This window comes from Microtus pennsylvanicus, chromosome 16 (genome assembly GCF_037038515.1).
Source record: "Microtus pennsylvanicus isolate mMicPen1 chromosome 16, mMicPen1.hap1, whole genome shotgun sequence".
Lineage (NCBI taxonomy): Eukaryota > Metazoa > Chordata > Mammalia > Rodentia > Cricetidae > Microtus > Microtus pennsylvanicus.
Window position 1 is genome coordinate 43,291,131 of NC_134594.1, and position 20,009 is coordinate 43,311,139.

Consider the following 20,009-nt stretch of genomic DNA (forward strand, 5'->3'; position numbering starts at 1 on the left):
CCTTTTCAGTACCTCTGTCCTGCCAGCTGACACTCACCAAGCACAAAATACTCTTTTTCTACCATACCTAAGGGCCTTTGAAAAAAACCTGATGTCCCTGCTTTTGGCAGCAGCTTTTCTCTGTTAGACTTAGTTTTCAGACATTCAAGTTTCTCTGAGTGGCTGAGCACCTCTGGTAGAGTGATTCATCTTCCTGGCTTCCCTGAGTTCATGTGGCACAGCCACCAAGGTAGTGATTATTCAGGGTTTCCCCCACTGGCGTCTCTAGCGCATCAGTACTGCCAATGCACACACTATGATGCCCGCTTGCTGGTTAGACTGGTTAGTTTGTTTTTAAACAGGTCTCATTTTTAAAGGTATTTTTGAAGTGTATGGAGGTCAGAAGGCATCTTACAGTAGCAGATTCTCTCCTTCTGCTGCATGGGACCCGGAGAATCACTCAGGTTCTATCAGCCTAGGCAGCAAGGGCTTCTTTCACTAACTACACCATCTTGTAGGTCATTTATTTAGGTATGTTCTTCCTGAACAGAACAATACCAACTCCTCATCAAAGGTGACAGTTTAGATCTTACAGTGAAGCTCAAAGAAGTTCCTGGCACTATCCTCTGGGTCCACATGGTGGCAGTGTCTCCACATGAGAGAGTACCTTACACATTGCTAGAGCAGGAAGCCATCCCACCCAAGTGTTCGTGCTGAGGGGACAGTATCTTGGCATAATAATGCTAATTAAAAAAACAACTGATCAAGTTGGGGAGGGATCATTATCAGGCCAGAAGATAACTTCTGAAAAGTCTACTGACCAGCTAATACAAAGTGACAGTCTAAGGAGAGGCAGATCAATCGGCAACAACACACAGGCTGAGAGGAGGGGAGCAGGAGCAGCCTGTGAGAACAGGGCAGTGTGGTTCACACGGCCTTCAGCTCAACACTGCCAGCCAGACAAAGGGGCAGGCCGGAATCACAGCAGCCAGACAGAATCCAGAGTTCTCCGAGGTAAGATTCACACTGTCTGACATCAGCGAGAGCAATCCAAGAAGCACCTCTCTGTACTTCAGTGGGCATGTGAACAGCTGGACCAGAACAGCAGAAAGTGAAGCCTGAGAGTGTGCCACATCTGGGGGTCAGAGCAGGTAGGAACATGTACCATGTTCACCCATCACATGGTACAACTGTGACCGCCTATCAATGTGGGGGATACCAGAAAGCAAGCATGCACTGTGCTCCCCTGAATATACGACCACAAGGTGCTGGCACCAGGGGGAAGCCAACAGAAATCTAAAGGGCCCCACAGCAAGTGAAGACAACAGCCACCAAAACCAGAAAAGCACCTGTTTTCCTTGACTCTCTGCTCCATAGGTGACATCAGCCAAACAGAAAGCTCCACTGCCCAGGGCCACACCCACACATTGAGGGATCCCCACAGGCAGGTCCCCTTAATTGAAGCCCTAAAGAAAACAGGGAGTTGGCATTTTGCTCATTTTGTGATTCTGGTCTTCTGACCGGCTTAGACTTGTACACTCAAATACCTGACTGTAAAGGGGGCGGGGGTGGGGGGAGGAACTGCAGTGAAAATAACTTCATTTACGTATGAAAAATCATCCTAAGACTGCTCCAGCCAGAGGTTTCCAAGACCAAGAGCCCTGGCAGCTTTTCCAACCGCACAGGCTACTGCTGGAGCTGGGCAGGGCTTCCTGTGAACACACTGTTCCAACACTTTAAAAAGTTCTGGCCCTGGCTGCCTGCCAGCATGCAGATGGCTTTCCAGATACACAGTAATTTCAGTCTTTCTCACCATAGGACGTCTATTACTGTTTATTACCAAGTTTGATAACTGTGTTTCTTTTGCTCCTTTGATAAGATGTTGAGCTATAAACCCAAAGATAAAATTTCTATCAATTACTTTTATGTAGTTAATGAGACAGGCTAGAGCTCATTAGAGAAATCTCCTGCCACACAGCGGAGCAACTGAGCAAGCCGAACATCACTTCATTACAGCCATTTATGTATTTCAGAAGGAACTCTAATAAACCTAAATAAAAAAAAAACCTTCAGCATTTTCACTTTTCACCTTCAGAACAGCAATGTTTAATCATAAAATAATACAGCTCATTATACAAAAACAGATGTAAATGTCAATGCCCATGATATGAAAACAAATAACATTTAAAAGGCAGAAGGCAATTCCTGTTTCCCCCAAAGTCCTAACCTGCAAGGAAACTACTTCACTTTTAAAAGCTGGTGTAGAAGTTGGGAGTGGCACACCTGTGTTTCCAGCACTCAAGAGGTTGAGGCAGGGGGATCACTGCAGTTTTGAGATCAACCTGGAGTTCTAGTACAACTTAAGCTGCAGAATGACACCTTGTCTCCAAAGTAAATAAATAAATCAATCTGACCAACTGAAGGAGCAGAAGCACCGTTTGACAGGTTCGAAAACGACAAAGTCAGTGACATCCAAGAGAGCAGCACTAAGATTTTCAGCCTTATGCTGAAAATGCAGGGGACAAAGGGAACATCCAGTAACAGTTCGCTTAAACAGCAGCGTGAACACACACAATAAGGAGCTGGCAAAGCCAAGCATTCCATGGGCTCTTGATGCTGCCGTTCTTAAGTTAACAGAACTCACCTGAAAATGAAATGGAGCATTGCACTAGGAGTTATGGAGTTATTCAATGAACGTTCTTTTCAAGAAAGATGATACGAACTGCATATGCATTACAATAAATCAAATCAATGACTCAGTTACAGTCAGCACAGACGGATACATCCAAGGACTCGAGGAACAATCAAATTTAGACAAGCAGTCAAACCTGAATGACTTGGAAGCTGCTAAGAGTCATGATTTACACACTATAATTGTAAGAGAGGAACTTGGCTCTCTGAAAGGTTAAGGAGAACCTACATACACCCGGAAAGCTCTAACTCAAAGTCCAATCTGTCTCTGCACACTAGCTTGGAGCATTCCCGGTCCACACAACCAGAATGCACTCAGAGTAAAGCTCATCAATCGAAGAACATTAAAGAATGGTTGGTACTAACCAGGCAGTTTCATAGAAAACTAGAAACAAAAATACCTTCAATAAACATGCTGGCTTGCAGAAGAACAGCCTCATCTACTCGAAGACTAAACAATGACTTTTTTTTTCCAAATAAAACCTCAGTTTTGTCGTTTTGTTTGTATACACATAAACACACGTTAAAATACTTAAAACGTAGAGAGAGATTATTTCACATAGCAGTTACGTATCTCTGGGTAAGAAATGAAAGGAAAACAAAGCCTTTTTGCAAGAGATGTAAAGAAACACAAAATAAATGGTAGACAAAGAACTTTGTAATTTACAAAGACTATAAGGTAAGATAAAAGGTCAGCCGATCCAGAAAAGAAAAACTATATTATGCAATTATTTAAGAGGTCAAAGGAGAAATCTGTCCAAGACGGGAGACCCTGAGGCCACCTACAATCTGTAAGAAGAGCAGGGGAGGGAGGTGTCAGAGGCAGACCTCTCTTCCTGCTGGGGGCAGGAGAGAGACAGAGGCAGTAGAGACAGAGATAGCAGGTGCTGGAGAAAAGAAGAAAGTAATGCCCCAGGCCACCAAGAGCAGCAGCTTGAGAAGGGTGGCAATGGGAGGTGTCTGCCCTACAACCAGAAAGTCAAGTCAAGCCACCAGGGAAACTGCTAAAAAGCAGAGAACACCCAGCTAGTCTCGCTAAAATGTGCATTTACAGATGTAAATTAAAAGCTTTGGCAAAACTGAATAGTCTCAAAGCAGCTGTTTCACAGAGGAACAAATTCCTTCCTGAAATAAAGAGATAAACCCTTCAAGTGCTATGGAAACTCTTCCGGAAACCAAAGCATCCAACAAGATCTGCATGTGGGAAAGGCTCACAGAGCAGCTGGGTATTTTAAGGATATAGGTAAGCATGTGTGTGTACACTGACTTCCTGATACAGGTTTTTAACACTTTGTCCAGTAAATGCAAATGACGAGGCTCAGCAGCCAGTCAGGAAAAGCCAGAGCACACTGACTAAGAACTCGGTCATAGCGTTGTACTGGGAAACAGCCCAGTCAGAGAATTTCCCAGCAAATTCTCGGTTGATGACCCTCCACTTATGTGATGGTATGTTGATGTTCACTGCTCTCTATTTTGTTTGCCAGAGAGGGCGCCACTCTGTAATCAGCCTAGCTGCCTCCTAGCTCCTCCTCCCCTACCACAGCCCCTGAGCACTAGGGTTAAGGCATCAGAAGAGCACACCTCCTCAAAAGGGGTGTCTCTGCGCTCAGTAGGAGTGCACACATTCTCAGGAGGGATTCAAGAGCCCTCAGGAAGGCACCCATGCCCTCAGTAGAGGTGCCTGCACCCTGAGTAGCCATGCTGGTCAATAAGCTATGTACATCTATTGTACTCTGAAGAAATGACATTGCTGTTTCCATTCCGTAGATGAGGAAGATGTAGTATAGTGTTAGATCAAAAGAATACCATATTTACCTGGTGAAATTACTAAAGCTATAGCACACAGACATAGTAAGGGAAATGGCTAGTCATCCATTGCTCATAAAAGCAAAGTCTGGCCAGGCAGTGGTGGTGCACGCCTTTAATCCCAGAACTCAGGAGGGAGAGGTCAGCTCTGTGAGGCTGAGACCAGCCTGGTCTACAGAGCTAGTTCCAGGACAGGAACCAAAGCTTCACAGAGAAACCCTGTCTCAAAAAACCAAGAGTCTGAAAGTCATCGATATTCTATTACACTAGTCTTCAGACCAAGCTCCGGGAAGAACAGGACCAGTCACTTCGCTCCAAGGTCCTCAGAGCAGCTCCCCAAAAGAGGGCATTATTAAGGTATCATGGATTTACCTAAACTACAAACACAGCTGTTCTTTAGGTTTCAAAATACACTTACACAAACTGTCAAGAGCAGACACGTGCCTGTTGCAGGACCACAGAAGAAAATACATCAGCAAAATACCAACAGCCTAACTATGTGGATCTGCAGTTAGACTTTATGAATTTTTATTCTTGTGAAATCAGGATTTACAGATCCAGACTTTTCACTGCTCGCTGCCACTGGCTCTTAGTTCTAAACAGACATATGTGAGCGACTGGAAAAACCATGTCAAACACACTTCATTCAAGACAGCTAGGATATGTATTGGGCATTGTCGACAGGTGTTAAAAACTAATACCCAGGACGTGTAAAGGCACTGACACACCTCTAATAAAAAGAGTAATAACTAATCACTGTGAACTACGGTTGTGCAGGCAGGAGTGCTGGTGGGTTCCAGTGGCTACCATCAGACCCTTGGGAGGACGGCGACAGGTGCTGATTAAGTGTTCACCGTCATATGCAGTATTATTTTTAGGAAAAAAGGGGCAAAAAATATTGGCGACTGAGGCAAGAGGGGAAGCTGCAAAACCCCAAGATCTGTGCTCAAGTCCTGATCCTACTCCAAACAGCAGGTGCTAGATGAACGCCTGATCTCCCTGAAGCTCCATTCCTGAATGGAGAACCAGTGTGATGGGAACAGCTGACCCAAGAGACGTCTCCAGACAGTAAAGAAATCAATGCCCGTCAAGCTCTTACTTGGGGCGTGCACGAACTGCCTGTCCAATCACGTGTCTGAGGGGAAGGACAAACTGACAGAAAGCTAGTGCCGCCCTTCATGGAACCACTTCAGTAGCGTTCACAGGGGTTTCCACCTGGGCGTCTGCACACCTACCCCATGGGTTCAAAAAGGAGGCAAGGGCTACAGTTTCTCCCGCCTCAGTTTCTCCAGAACTCCACTAAAAGCATCTTCTTTCTGGGGTCAGTTCTCGCTGTCGATCATTCTTTGGCTAACTACTACACATACTTTGCCATGGGAACATCTACAACAGCTGGAAGAACAGCAATCAGCTTCATGTGCAACAGCCTAAGAATTCCGCCGACTCCCACCCGCCAGCTTCTCCAAACCCTAACCCTGCTGACATGTCAAGGCTCTTCCTCCTTCACAGTCCTGTGGCTGGCTCCTCAGCTATTTCCCTTCACATCTATTCACCCTGACAGAACCTGCTTGCTCCCGTGCATCCATGTGTATTGCCTTTGCAGGTATAGGAAGGGCTGGGGGCATTTGGTCAAACTTGCTTCACTTTCCAGCACCCACACAGTGGCTCACAACTGCCACAGCATCCAAGTGTCGAGTGAGGCCTTCCAGCAGCACCCCTAAACGCTCTGTCTGTTCCACCCCATCTCTGACATGCTGTTTATAATGCCCCTCTAAGGTTTCTGTAGATTATAGAACACAACCTGAGACCGAGCTCGTTCAAAGGGCTCCAACATCTCTCAGGATCCCTCTCTCTTCCTCAACCATCTTTACGCTCCCAAGTATCCCATTGTGCCATTTTTCCTGTTACTTCATTTCTTCATCCCTCTATAAATGACAAACTCCTCAGAGAGCAGCTGTCTTTCTTCTCTTTCAGTAAGTACTACCTACCCATAATATGCCTGAAAAACAGGATGGAGTCAGCGCGGCGATCGTCATAGTAAACATTATCTACTGGCGCATACTGCAAAGCGGCTCACATACTCAGAGTCCCAGCATTGGTTTCCTCTGGATTTATCACATTCGTTAACAGTCAGTTGTTAGTGTTTAAGAGACCACATCTTTAAAGCGGTATTAGTACAATTTTAAGATTAAACTTTAGCTAAGACCTAGAAGCTCATTTTGCTGTTCCTAGACTGAGCTTCGTGCCTGGGCTACTGGCAGCTCACCTTCTGTGGCTGTGGGAAGGTCTGTTTGCTGTTTGTTAAGCCCAGACGATTGTGAGCTACTTCGTATTTCACAACAAGAACAGAGAACACCTAACAACCCAAAGTCACATCTCTACCATAGGAAAATACCATAGGTAAAAATACAGACGTGAATTGGCCATTTTAAAATTGCAAACAGTTCAAACATCTCAAACTTCTAAACCATGGGAAGTAAGTTAACCTCCCCAAAGCCCCGTCCTCCCGAAAGGCCAGGTTAACTGAGCCAGCTGCTCCTAGCGCTCGGTGATAGCTGAAAGAGCTGGCCACTGCATCATACAACATACAACCAGAAAGGAATACCTACTAGTATAAAACTTCGTTGGCTTCATGTCTTTCATATCTCACGGTTTCACACATTAGCCTGTAAAAGAGAACGACAGGAAGTTCAACATTTGCCATTAGAAGAACACAGCTAAGACACCTGAATGAGTCATGGGGTGAAACGTCAAGTTCATGACTTCATATGCTCACGGGCTTATCTAAGTTATTTATCTTCAACTGGATGTTGATGGCGTTAGAGTTACAACTCGATAAAACGAATTAAAATCTGCCCCACCTGTGTACTAGAACACGGAGCAGCTAAGAGAAGCCAAGCTTTACCACATGGACTTTACAGAGAGGTTGCTCCACACTTTCTAAGTGGCAAAGGGTGTTCCCCGAGGTAAACACACTCAAGGAGGAGCAGGAACCCAAAAGTCAGAAAGGAAACCCTATGAATTTAAGAGGCGGTAACACCGTGCAGAGCTCAGCACTAACGGTCACTGAGCAGGACAGAATCTCAAGCCAATGTAGGCTTTTACTGACTCAGTATTTTATGAGGAATGAGCAAATGGAGACTTAAGAACTGAAGGGTTTGTTATTTCAGCTGATACAGCCCTAATGGGAAATAAAATGTGAAAATATGAATAATGTTTAAATATTCAAAATTATCTCAAAAGCAGCATCGAGAAACATCTCATTATATGAATACCAATCAATTTTCCAAAATACACGGGGATGTATTTTGTGACGGTTTCTTCTCATGAAAAGCTGCTGCAGCGTGACACCCTAACAGCACCCTCATTGTGGACAAGTGCTCTTCCCCGACCAGGGAACACTGAGCTTCTGTTTGCTGACCCAATAAAAACTCCTGGGTGCTAACTCACCTTGTTCCTCCTTCCACCCCCCCCCCCCATGTAGGGATTCAGCTTGACAAGTTTACAGCCATCTTGAATCGAAATGGCCATGACTGCCTCTAAGTAACCCTGGCTGCTCTGCTTCGCCGGATGCAGTATCTCAACGTACTTCAAACATTCAAAACCACTTGGGTGGAATGTGGAATTGCTCAACACTGACCCAAATGCCATTAGAGTCAGCTAAGTGACAGAGAGCTGGGTGTTAGCTTAAGGAAAATCAAGTCCAATCTAACCGGAATGAAGTCACTTTTGTCCCGAATGCTCTGTGAATCCCCTACTTCTGACCTAATTCTCCCAGGCCCACGAGGCTTGCTGCCACCAGGACTACAGTTCTATCATGGACGTTATTCTTCCTTGGAACTCCTGAAGCCACTTAATTCAGAAGCAGAATCAATGCTTTTAATAGACTGGGTTATGCTTTTTTCTTCTTTTTATCCTCTCTGTACGTGTTCAACTTTTAACATCTGTACTACAAAGACTATCTGCTTCACCAAAGGATCGTCACAGATTTCCTTGAAACAGGTTTTTCCACATTGTTCTCACAATGCGATTGGATTCCTCCCATGAAGTAGTGGGAAAAAAAATTAATGTTTACAGCACTGCCCATAAATAAAGCTGTTTTATGCAATAGGATAGAGTTCTTCCAAATTTCATTTGCAAGCTTCTAACAAACACCAAATGGGCAAAAAGAAACAACTTGGTCATCGCCGCGGCTGCATTTCACAGATGCGGAAGCAGAGGCTAAAGAGAAGAGACTAAGCAAAAGCGCAATGATCTCCCTGAGAACCAGTGTAACGACTATGATCTGTTTGTTTCCAAAATAATAATCGGTAATCTATAATGCTGAGGAAGAGAATGTATTTCAACTGTATGTTTGTTTCCAACACTAAACGTGGCTGGGCATATATCTCCGGGGTAGAGTTTGCCTATTACACACAGGCCCAGAGTTTGAGTCCGAGCACAGCCAGAGGAGGGAGGATGAACAGTACTAAATATCTTCAAGTGGTGATTCTGTTCTCAAGAGTTTCTGGGTTCAGAGCTCTCACTGCCACTTCCTCTCGGCAAATATTCTACTCTAGTCTATCTGGATTGAACGTCAGAAAAACTGAAGTTGTATTGGGGAAAAAATCTGAAAACTTGCAGGGCCAGGGTGCAAAGTGTTGGCTCTGACAGCAACACAGAGACACCTGCTGAAAGGTCAGGTCACTTTCCGTATCCCAGGGATCCGCGCAAGTGCTGCTGCACAAATAAAATCAAATCTCCCTTGGAGCCTTTTATCGTGTACACTTCGAAAGTTGGGTTAAGTACAAGTGTCAGTTGGCTCTTCCTTGATAATCACGAGAAAGAAAAAAAAAACCCTTAACGAAATGTAAAGAAAATAACCTACCTAGAGGAAATGTGTGTTTCCCCAGATGGAGTATTATAAAAGCAGTTTACTCCAGTCAGCCAGGGGTTTACACGAGCCTCACTTCTGCTGTGTAATTCAGCTATGATCCTGCTCTAAAGATAAACTCAGTCTAGGCTGTTGGCTGTGAATGAGACGGCTCAGCACATGCAGAAACAGCTGGACATGTGAAGGGCTCGCCCCTGCAATGCTGCCAACAGTCTACACGAAGCTTAGAATACTTTTTAAGGATGGACTCAGATACTCTTGAATTAATCAGGCATTTCCACCTAAACATCATCCCGGAAATGGCAAGAAGTAGGTAATTCTAAAGCTGGCTGTTGGGTCTGTGGACAGGTTTGTGGTCTGTTTTGCATTCTGAATTTTTTCCTTAGGAAGACTGGCATCACAAAATGTCAAATAAAAGTCATACAATTTAAAAACTGGTATGGCTCGTTACAATTTCAGTCATCTCCAAAATCCCCAGCTCTGCCCTTCCTAATAAAAACTGTCTGGGTTTTTACACACTTAGTCTACAATTGAGTTTAATTTAAATGATTTTCATTAAAAAATTAATTTGAGAAACACTCAACCCTCTTGATACTTCTTTTCAATTAACAGACAAATATGAAACTGACATGCTCACAAATTAATTAGTGCTTAAAGGGTATTCCTTTCATAATTAAAAATGGTTGGCATCACAACTAGACAGAATAGAATGAAGTAAGACCTCATTATATTTTGGCATCAGCCTTCTCAGGGTCCTTGATTTCCTACTGCAGTGAAGACCAAGTCACTTCTGTTTTATGAAATTTGCGTAACTACAAATGAAGCTAGCACACTGCACAACAGAAGCAGGAAGATATTTGTAAGAGCACACTGCGCTGGAACCAGTGTAATAAACACTGTACCGGCCACAGGGGGGCCAGCGACATACTTAACGTAGTAAGCATATCCCTACAGAGACCTAGACATGCCAGAGCAATGTGCCTAGTCACCAGCTGAATATTTTAAAATACCTCTGAGTGATGAGCTGTCCACAGGCATAGACGTGTATCTAAAAGAAGAGGAATTGCAAACAACACCCCCTTAAGTGTTTGTACCAATGGAAGCTTATTACTGCTGGGAAGTGGAGGCAGACGCTGGGTGGAAGTACAATATATTACTATACAGAAATATTAAAATGTATACGGATACAACTGAATTCAACCTTGCAGAACATATCACAGCAAGTGCAGCAGTTACACCAAGCAGATTATCCATGTGTTAAACATTCTTTAAGCTCAACTCTTATTAACAGAAGGACACAGAAATGCACTTTATCACTATGAAATTATTAAAATCGATACACACCTTAGCTGGTGCTCCCTCAGGTTTGATAAGGCTTCCATCCCGTGTAAATAGGAATACACTATTTCCAGGTCCTGTTCCAAAGAAAAAAATAGAATTGTAAGGCTTGAGGGGGAAGAAAGTTTTTCTAAAATAACATGTTATAAATTAAACTGTACTTTTTAAAAATATGTTTCTTCTTGGATATTAAAAATTAACATTTTCAAAGGAAATCTAGCATATGCAAAGGCTTTTCTTAATGACTGCCTTCAGAACACGCACAAAAGCTTTCGATTAATAAAATAAAATTACTTAAACTCATCACCTCATAAAAGCAAACTCTTCACCAGCAGTTCTTTGCTACATATTTTCTGCTACTTACATCAAAATAGCAAACAAAGTATTTTCTCACACGTGATGAATAATTACCAGTAGGATGATTATTCAAATTGTTTCTCAATATTAATGCATGTTATTTTATAATCACTTAATAATCAAGTATAAATTTAACTTTCCATACTTAAAAAAGTGTCTTATGTTTAGTTTTAAAGTTCTTTCTTTTCCTCTAGGTCACAATAAAAAAGATTCAAAGTCATTCATAAAAGTTCAAAATAGGCCAGGCGGTGGTGGCACATGCCATTAATTCCAGTACTCAGGAGGCAGAGGCAGGCGGGTCTCTGCCAAGACAGGCTCCAAAACTACACAGAGAAACCTGCCTTGGAAAAAAAAGGTTGAAGATAGGCAAAGATGCACAGTCCTGTTTCTAGCCATAGATGCAGAGCCAGAAAGGGACCAGCATTATAGGGCTCCAGTGAACACCGAGGATACAGAGAGGATGGGAAGAAGGATGAATGAGAATTTCTCCTCTAAGTCTGTCCATACGTAGTGTAAAGGGATTGCAAGGCGTTTGTAAGTTAACAAGGGACAACCCCTCAGTCCCACTGCTGACCCTTCTCAGGTGAACAAGACACCGACCGACAGGTATGTAGTGCAAACACCATCACTCATTTTCCCACTGAGTCGCCTAGGAAACTCTGACCACGTGCCTGATGACCTGTACTGCTCTGTCAAGGAAAGCACACAAAACTACCCACCTGCGTGATCAAGCAGGAAGTTACCTTGCATGCCCAAAAACGTGTAAGAAAGAAACAAGACTTTTAGATCACGTCTAGGAAAGACAAGCCTGGAAGACACCTAACAGAAGCAAGAACTGGGATCTCAGACAGAATCAAAGACGGCAACTGGAGAGCACTGGCAGAGCACAGGCCTGTGCAGCAAAAGCACTCCCTCACCTAACCGCTGTAAAACCATATAAAAAGTCAGGTCAGGGTCCAAACGCCACTGTGTTAATCAGTTTCATGACCACAGCTGTTCCGGGGTCATAGGTACTATGTATGTTCGCGTAATATACATGGACTTTAAAAGTTTGAGTGCCCGTGTGTGAGACATATGTATAGAGTATCTATGAATAATTACCACCAGTATTTATCTGAAGCAATATGCATATAGTGCCACAGGATACAGTCCGGTGACGTAAGAGAATGTGCTGACAGTTGTCACTGAGGCTGCGACACAAAACAGAGACTACAGGAAGGAAGTGGTGGGCCGAAGGCTTTATACTACTCACGACTGGCATTGGTTCTTAAAGCAGAATTTCCTTCTACGCGTACAGAACTGCACAAATTAAATACCACATATAAGCTGGGCGGTGGTGGCGCACGCCTTTAATCCCAGCACTCCGGAGTCAGAGGCAGGCGGATCTCTGTGAGTTCGAGACCAGCCTGGTATACAAGAGCTAGTTCCAGGACAGGCTCCAAAACCACAGAGAAACCCTGTCTCAAAAAACAAATAAATAAATAAATACCACATATAATCATGATGTTTGAGGGGGCTAGTTCTAAATGAACACCACTCAAGCAATACATGACCATAAAATTCTGTATAACTGCTTCATGTACTTCTGGGTTTTTTTTTTTGTTGTTTTTAGATGTCTGTGTTGTATTTTATGTGCATGGGTGTTCTGCCTGCATGTATTTATGTAGACTACAATCGGGCAGTGTCCAGAGTTGCCGGAGGTGGGGGGTGATAAGTTATGAATGAATGGTTTGGGACACCTCGTGGGTGTTAAGAATGGAACCCAGGTCCTGTGCAAGGACAACCAGTGCTCTTACCTGCCCAGCCACCTCCCCAGCCGTCTCGTGTATTTTACGGATCACAAACCTTTCATCAATTCAACCCGCACATCTGGTTTCTTCTATTACTCTTAGAGCAGCTGTCTCAAAAGAAATGTGTTTAAAGGGTCTGTGCTCAAGGGGCTTATAAGAAGATGGCAGAGCTATTCTGCATTTCTCTACATAGAAAGTGATGCTGTCGAGCTTTAACTAGATTCTCTAACAAGCAGTTTCTCTATGAACCTGAAGTTCCTAACTGTGTGGAAGAAATTAGTGCCTCCCTAGCTGCCAACTAGCAAGCAATGTGTCCCGGAACCCTAAACACACAACTTGATGCATATCAGGAAACCGTAGCTCTGTTACCCAACAGAAAACAAGAAAAACATGGTTACAGGTGAGCTAGAGAACACAAATCAGAGGAAGGAGCAATCCGGGTTTGAGTTTCTCAAATGCTGCATCTACCAATTAAGGACTGCAACTGAGATAACTGAGGGCCAGGAACTGTCCGTGATCCTCCTGCACCGCCACAGTCCAAGACAACCTCTAAAATGGTCTGAGGCTTCCAGGAGGACGAAAGAAAACTCAAACTGCCCTAGAAAGAGAGCTGTTGGGTGGAAGGCCTACCCATCGGCCACCCTAACTGCTTCGCACCGAGTTCTCACCGTTTCCTTCCTCTTAGCTGACAGCCTTTGCTAAAATCCAGTAGATACTGGTTGACCAAGGTTTCATCTCCAGAACTAGCCAGGAAGAAAAGGGAAAGAAGCAGGTAAAATAGATGAGGGACTGAGCACCCCAGTTCCTCACAGCAGCTGGAGCCTGCAGCCAGCAACAGTAGGGGCCTGCAGCCAGCAGCAGGAGCCTGCAGCCCGCAACAATAGGAATCTAAAGACTGTAACAGTAGGAGCCTGCAGCCAGCAGCAGGAGCCTGCAGCCAGCAACAAGAGGATGCAATCAGCAGTGGAACCTCTATCAGCAGCTGGAGCATGCCTGCAGCATTCCACAGTAAGACTTTATCCAAGCCACAGAAGAGAATGGATGGATTTCTGGAAAGTATACTTTTGGGTTACAATGTTCATTTTCTCTACTTAGAGTCAGCAGGTGAAGTTCTAAGAGTCAGCGGGTGAAGTTCTACTTCAACAAACTTTTCCTGTAGAAAACAAAATGCAGAGGCACTAAATCACCATTTGCCATTTTCTCAGGAAACTGATGCCACCCAAGACACTGCTACCCTCCTGGACTATATTCCTTAGACAAAATCCACCAGACCCTCACTAAAGACCCTTTTAGAGGCGTGAGCTATTTTCCCCAAAATGCTCTGGCCTCTGAGCATAAACAGGAACATGTTGCAGGAACCAGGAAGCAAACCTTTTTTTTTTTAGAACAATAAGCCTTTCCTTCGACCCTATGAAGGACATCCGTTTTACAAAAATAGACACCATTTCAAAGAAGATTAAAGTCCTAAAAACCACTGCAACGAAGCAGACAATGAGACTGACAGGGCAATTGGGATGGAGTTTTCCCAGGACAAACAACAGTCCCTTTTTTAAGGACAAAGGCATCCTTAAAAGCTTTGGTTCAACGCCTGCAAGCACAGGGCATCCCCACAGGAACAGAGGCAAGAGTCTCCACGCCCAGGGGTATGCACTCACTGCTCCAGAGACTCATCTTAACACAATAGGCCAGCACAGCAAACATCCAATTCACTTAAAGCTGGTTTCCGATGTCTTCTGTACACTAGCATCAAGACTGCAGCAACAGCACACAGCACAGGGTAATATGACCTTGGGAGCACTAAGGAAGAGGAACTCCTCCACCTCCTGCTCTACCAGGGACTGGTGTGCATTCTTAACTCCCTGGGCTACAAAGAAAAATAATGATGATTAAAATGAAGAGAATTATTTTACCTACATTACTAAGAAGAAATGTTTTTCCTTTAAAGGGGTTTAGCTTTAATATATTTAGTAATATATTAACATATTTATTGTGTGCTTTAACATATTTAGGAGTAGTAAGTTGGCTCCTTTGAGGACCAACTCAAGGGAACGAAGGCCAAGATTGGGTAACACTTAGCAAACCTGTGCCAGTCTAGACCTAGGTGATGAATGTCTACCAACCTGGGCATAGGGAGAAGGAGAGGGGAGCATTCACTTGTTGAGGCAGTGGTCACAGGCCAGAAATTACACTGATGGCAACATAGGCTCCCTTGGGTATCTTTCAGACAAAACTGTAATTACCCTTCTGCGCAAATGCTCACGAGCAGCGACTTAGAGAGCTATGTCTCCAGCATCGTTCATCAGGAGCATAAGAGCTACACTGTCAAGGCCCAGGCTCACATCAGTAATCAAATGAGAAAAGAAGGAACGAAGCAGCGCAAATGCCTCCGTCTCCCAAGATGACAGCTCGGTTTCCAAGTTTTCTTTACAAGATAGCTCTATTTCCACACTACAATTTATGCAACAGTTCAGCTAAGAATGGAGAAACAGAAAGTCAGGTGGTGGTGGTGAGCGGAAGGCAGAGTCGGGAGGATCTCTGAGTTCGAGGCCAGCCTGCTCTACTAAGAGATCAGGGTGATGACACTCCCGACAGAAAATCCCAAGGACTTGTTAAACACGCGTGTCCATCAGAACTTTTACAATATACTCTTTTCGTCGGCAACTATCTCTAGGCCTCAAAAAGACAAATGAAATATTTACAAAACTTACAAAGGGTCCCTAGAGTGTTCTGCTTTTTATTTTGTTTTGCTGTTTTGGTTGGAGACAGGATCTCACTATGTAGCTCTGGATGTCCTGGAACTCAGTCTGTGAACCAGGCTGGCCTTGAACTCACAGAGATCCACCTGCTTCTGCCTCCTAAATGCTGAGATTAAGGTGTGTGCCATTACACCTGGCTTAGAGTTTTCTGTTTTGTTTTGAATTCAGGCTGCTGTCGTTGTATTTTGGTTCAGAACTAAACTCAGAGCCCCATATACAATAAGCATGTATTCTACCACTGAGGTAAATTCCCTAACCCTAATGTAGTTTTTTATCCTCAGGCTTAAAGTGAAATGTGACCAGCACACAGTTTACTATATTCGTAACTACTCCGAATGACGAGGTCTGAAAGAGGAGGAGAAGGAAATTCTTGATTTTTCAAAACAGCCACCTAATTTCTCTTCCAATGTGGAGCAGCTACGAACATATTTCAGGCTGGCAGAGCTAAACAGCACACAGCAAGGCTGCCTCTCTGGCAGCTCAAGAGTGTCGTACAACACGAAAGACGGAATTCATTTCTGCTGCTGAGCGTTCGGCTCTGGGACCCACTGTCCCATCCTGGCATCAAAATACAAACTCTCACAAGTCTTTCTTAAATCCTGCATGAATGCCATTAATTTATACTTGAACCCAGACTTTTACACATACACACACACGAGAAAAAAAAACCTTTTAAAATATTTACATTTTAATCTTTTAGATGTTTAAAATCTACACTGCAGACACTGAAACTGTGCCTGAAGATTCGGTCCCTTTACAGCCATTCCTGGATATTTCCTCATCTGATGATGACATTGGAAATTCAGGGTGATACACGGTTTCTTCTGAAATTCTCTTCTCTGAACAACGTGGTTTCAAGAAGCTACTACCCTGCGTGGTTCAATCAGCACAGCAGCCGTGATCCACAGACGGAGCTCAACACCCTGCTGGCAGTATTTGCCAAAACGTGGCTCACAGAAGCTAGTACAATACTGCATGCACGATGCCTGAGGTTCACAGACCACTGTGACGTGGAAGTCATACAGGAAGAGTCCAGAGCCGTCGCCACAGCTGGGAAGCAACCCTGCTGTCTGGATCCGGGTGAGGGTGCCTACACCAGGCAGTGTGTCTCCGCACTGTCTCCACACAGCAATCAAGCTCACTTCCAAGCCGGCCCACACAAGATGGATTCCCCCTTCATCTGGAACACCAGCAACCTCTTTCACTCTTTCTATACCGTGACCAGGGATCTTTGGGGCGAACCTAATAAAGTCTAGAAAACACAAGCAGCTTCTCCCCAGTGGAAAGTCCCCACTCACCCACAGACAACAATCTCCTTCCTGAGCCACGTTTTATGACATTGGACACGGCTACCCTGCCTTTAGCCTGCAGGGGAGCTCAGTGCAGTCACTCTCAAGAGGTTGTATTTTATCTCCACCGGGGAACAGTCACCTTACACAGACACCCCCGTTCCTTCTTCAACCTTCCCATAATCTACACGCTACCAGCTGACCGGTGAGCAAAGGAAATACAAAGAAAGAAGGGGGTGTCATCTCCACAGGGGTGCCATGAGTTCCCTAGCACTCCTGAGAAGACAGAAGAGATGGCCCTTAGGAATCTTCAGAGCATTAGAAAAGCCCCCCCCCCCCCGTAATGGGCTGGGACGATCCTCGAAATGGCCACATGGTGGCAGAATAGGCCCACAGCCCTTACTTGGGATGGCAAAAGTTGGGGAGGGCTGTATCAAGGAGAGGATAATGGCTCCTTTGTCATGCTGCTGATGGGGGAACACTTCCACTGGGCCCCCTGTGTCTTAATTCCCAGCACCCCTGCTGGGTGATAAGACGATGAAGTGTATTAACCCGCCTCTCTACCTATGAAGCTGACACAGCCCAGAGCAATGAGAACCAAAGCTGGGGTCACCAGCCTACGGGAGCCACCCAGTCACTCACGTCCTGATGACAAGAGCACATGCCTAAAATTAAAAGGCAGCAAAGAAACCCACAGCACAGAATCGTCAATGAAATTCCTGAATAGCTATTTTAACTCTACATCATGTGAAAGCAAAATACTGTTTTTTTCAAGATTGTTAATTAACACATAAAGGAAATCAATCCTCCAGGGTGGTTGGTTTCACCCGAAGCCCAGGGAAGCCTGCTAACTGTGCCGCTGGTCACCTGCCCAGGCCCTGCTGTGGCTCCTCAGCCTAAGGCTTACCTCAAACCTTGGGTTTTTATGAGACTCAGGGAGTGAAGATCAATGTTCAATTTTGCACAGAAAAGGGCAATCTTTATATATTTTTTGTCTTTTTTTTTTTAATATGGGTTTGACAGGAGACAGGAGTATCCAGGGCTAGTGAGATGGCCCCCCGTGAGTAAGGCACTCTCCACAAAGGTCCCGTGCCTGAGTTCATTCTCCAAGACCCCATAGAGACCGGAGAACCCACTCCCCAAAGTTGTCCTGTTATCCCATGTGCCTGAACCTACTCACTCAACAATAATGAAGTGTCTTTAAAGTCACCCTAACGCAACAATTACCTCCTTAACATGGAGAATAGAAACCTCAGAATTACAACAAAATTCACCCTTGCCCCGGTATGCTTGAAGCTGGGGTAAGGGACCTGAGAGCAGTCATGCATCAGCAAGAAGGGGCAGAGACATGACAGTGTCAATCTCCAAGGCTGAAGAGGATTCGGGAGCTAAGTGATGAGCTGTCCCAGAAGCCACAGGCAGTTATGTTCACTAAATGTGCACTGCTGTGCACATGGGGGACATCACGTGAGCAAGTTGCTTTTACCGATGAAGATTAAAATTTCTCTCCAGAAAAAAAAAATCAACGATTTATATTTGACCAAAAACTCATCCTCTGGACAAACAAGAAGCGTGTTCAAATCAGTTTACAGTTCCTGCTGGTAAGAATCTCTTCAGCCTTGAACACCACAAACCCACAGCTTCCCAGAAGCCCCAATCTCTCCTTGGTAAATGAAAGGTACCTTCATTTTAAAGTATTCAAATGTTAATGCCATGAGAATAAATTAACACACTAGTACATCTATCTGCATTCACCTGTGCTCTCTCCATCATTATGGGTGATTGATTAATATTTAAACATCTGAGTAAGTACCAACCACCAAAAAGGTTAGTCCGCTATACACACATGTGCGCATATACACACACACACACACACACACACACGCACGCACACATCACTGTAATAAACTGATTCCAAGACAACCTTAACTTTTGATTTTTAACCATCAACTGAACACCAGCCTCCATCCAACAGTGAAAATGAGTAGCGGACTCCATTCACAGTCTGCCCAGGCCCTTGGTTACACCTGTAAGACCTCACTGGGCTCAAGTGGACCACAGGGGTCACACATCCAACCACTGGATTTCCATCTCTCCCCCAAAAATCGTGTGGTCCACCCATCGTCCCTAGGACGCCACCTAACTCCAGAGGCTTACTCAACAGCCCCACAGTGGTACCATGCAGAGAAGGGTCTTAATGAAGGCAGAGCTGAGCGGGTCATGGAGGACGACTCAGCTCCTCACCGCCTCTCAGCAAATAAAAGTGCGCGCTCTCCGAAGAAAGCAGATTTTAAATATAGAAATCTTCACTGCTGCCATTTTTCTAGGACAAAAGACAAAAATAATTCAACATCTGTTTCTCCCATCTTGAGTGATTTGCAAGGTCTCAAGTACCAATAGTATTATTTATCCCCGAACATTTTATTTCTCAAGTGGATCTCGGAAAGAGGATGTGGACCACAGAAACATTAGACGCTGTTCAGTCTGGTCTCTTTCAGACTGACCCATGAAAGCGAGCAGCAATGAGAGGGTTAGCAGAACCACACATGCAGATCTAGAGAGCAGGTGGGGGCGGATGGGGGAAATCACCACTGGACCTTGGGAGAATGGGAGACCTTTAAAAGAATCATTACTTTTTAAACTAAGAACTCCATTGACATAACAGATAAGCTGGTTTCTGAAGAATCCCTCCTTCACAGTCATGACTTTGTGCCTTGAAGCACAAGTCTAACCCTTACCACCACAGTACTGGAAATGGCTATCCCCCACTCAGGAGATCCAGTGTGCCCTTCTCCATAATAGATCTCACTCCATTCACAAATAAACCCTTCCGAATCCTAGCATCCCCCTCCCCCACCTCTGAAGGTGACCATTACCAGGCATCTCCAGAAGTCAGCAGAGAGCCCTTGGAGCGGTGAGCCCCATCCTGGGAAGGCATGCACTGCAGAGAGGATGGCACAGAGGGAGGAGAGGAGGAGGGAAGACGGCCCTGCTCCACGGGGCCTAGAATTCTCAAGCAGGGGAAGGTGTGGGCTGCTCTGGAATCAGGGTTATAAAGTGTGGCCGAGTTTGTTCAGCGGTCGCTGCTGGAACCTCGGGATCCACGCAGGAAGGAGGAAGTGGAAGACGG

The 20,009-nt window shown here is 44.7% G+C and overlaps 1 protein-coding gene across 4 annotated transcripts in view; it reads right to left on the reverse strand.

Annotated features, from left to right (window-relative positions):
- The window catches only part of Rapgef2 (Rap guanine nucleotide exchange factor 2), a 202,411-nt gene that overhangs the window by 130,334 nt on the left and 52,068 nt on the right, over window positions 1-20,009 (reverse strand). For all 4 annotated transcript variants that reach the window (XR_012908114.1, XM_075950925.1, XM_075950921.1 and 1 more), the window contains exons 2-3: window positions 10,694-10,764; window positions 7,086-7,142 (exon numbers count right to left, since the gene is read on the reverse strand). Coding sequence is in view for 3 of the 4 variants with exons in the window: in XM_075950925.1 (XP_075807040.1) it covers window positions 7,086-7,142; window positions 10,694-10,764 (128 nt within the window). In the remaining variant the exon portion in view is untranslated. The remainder of the gene's footprint in view (window positions 1-7,085; window positions 7,143-10,693; window positions 10,765-20,009) is intronic.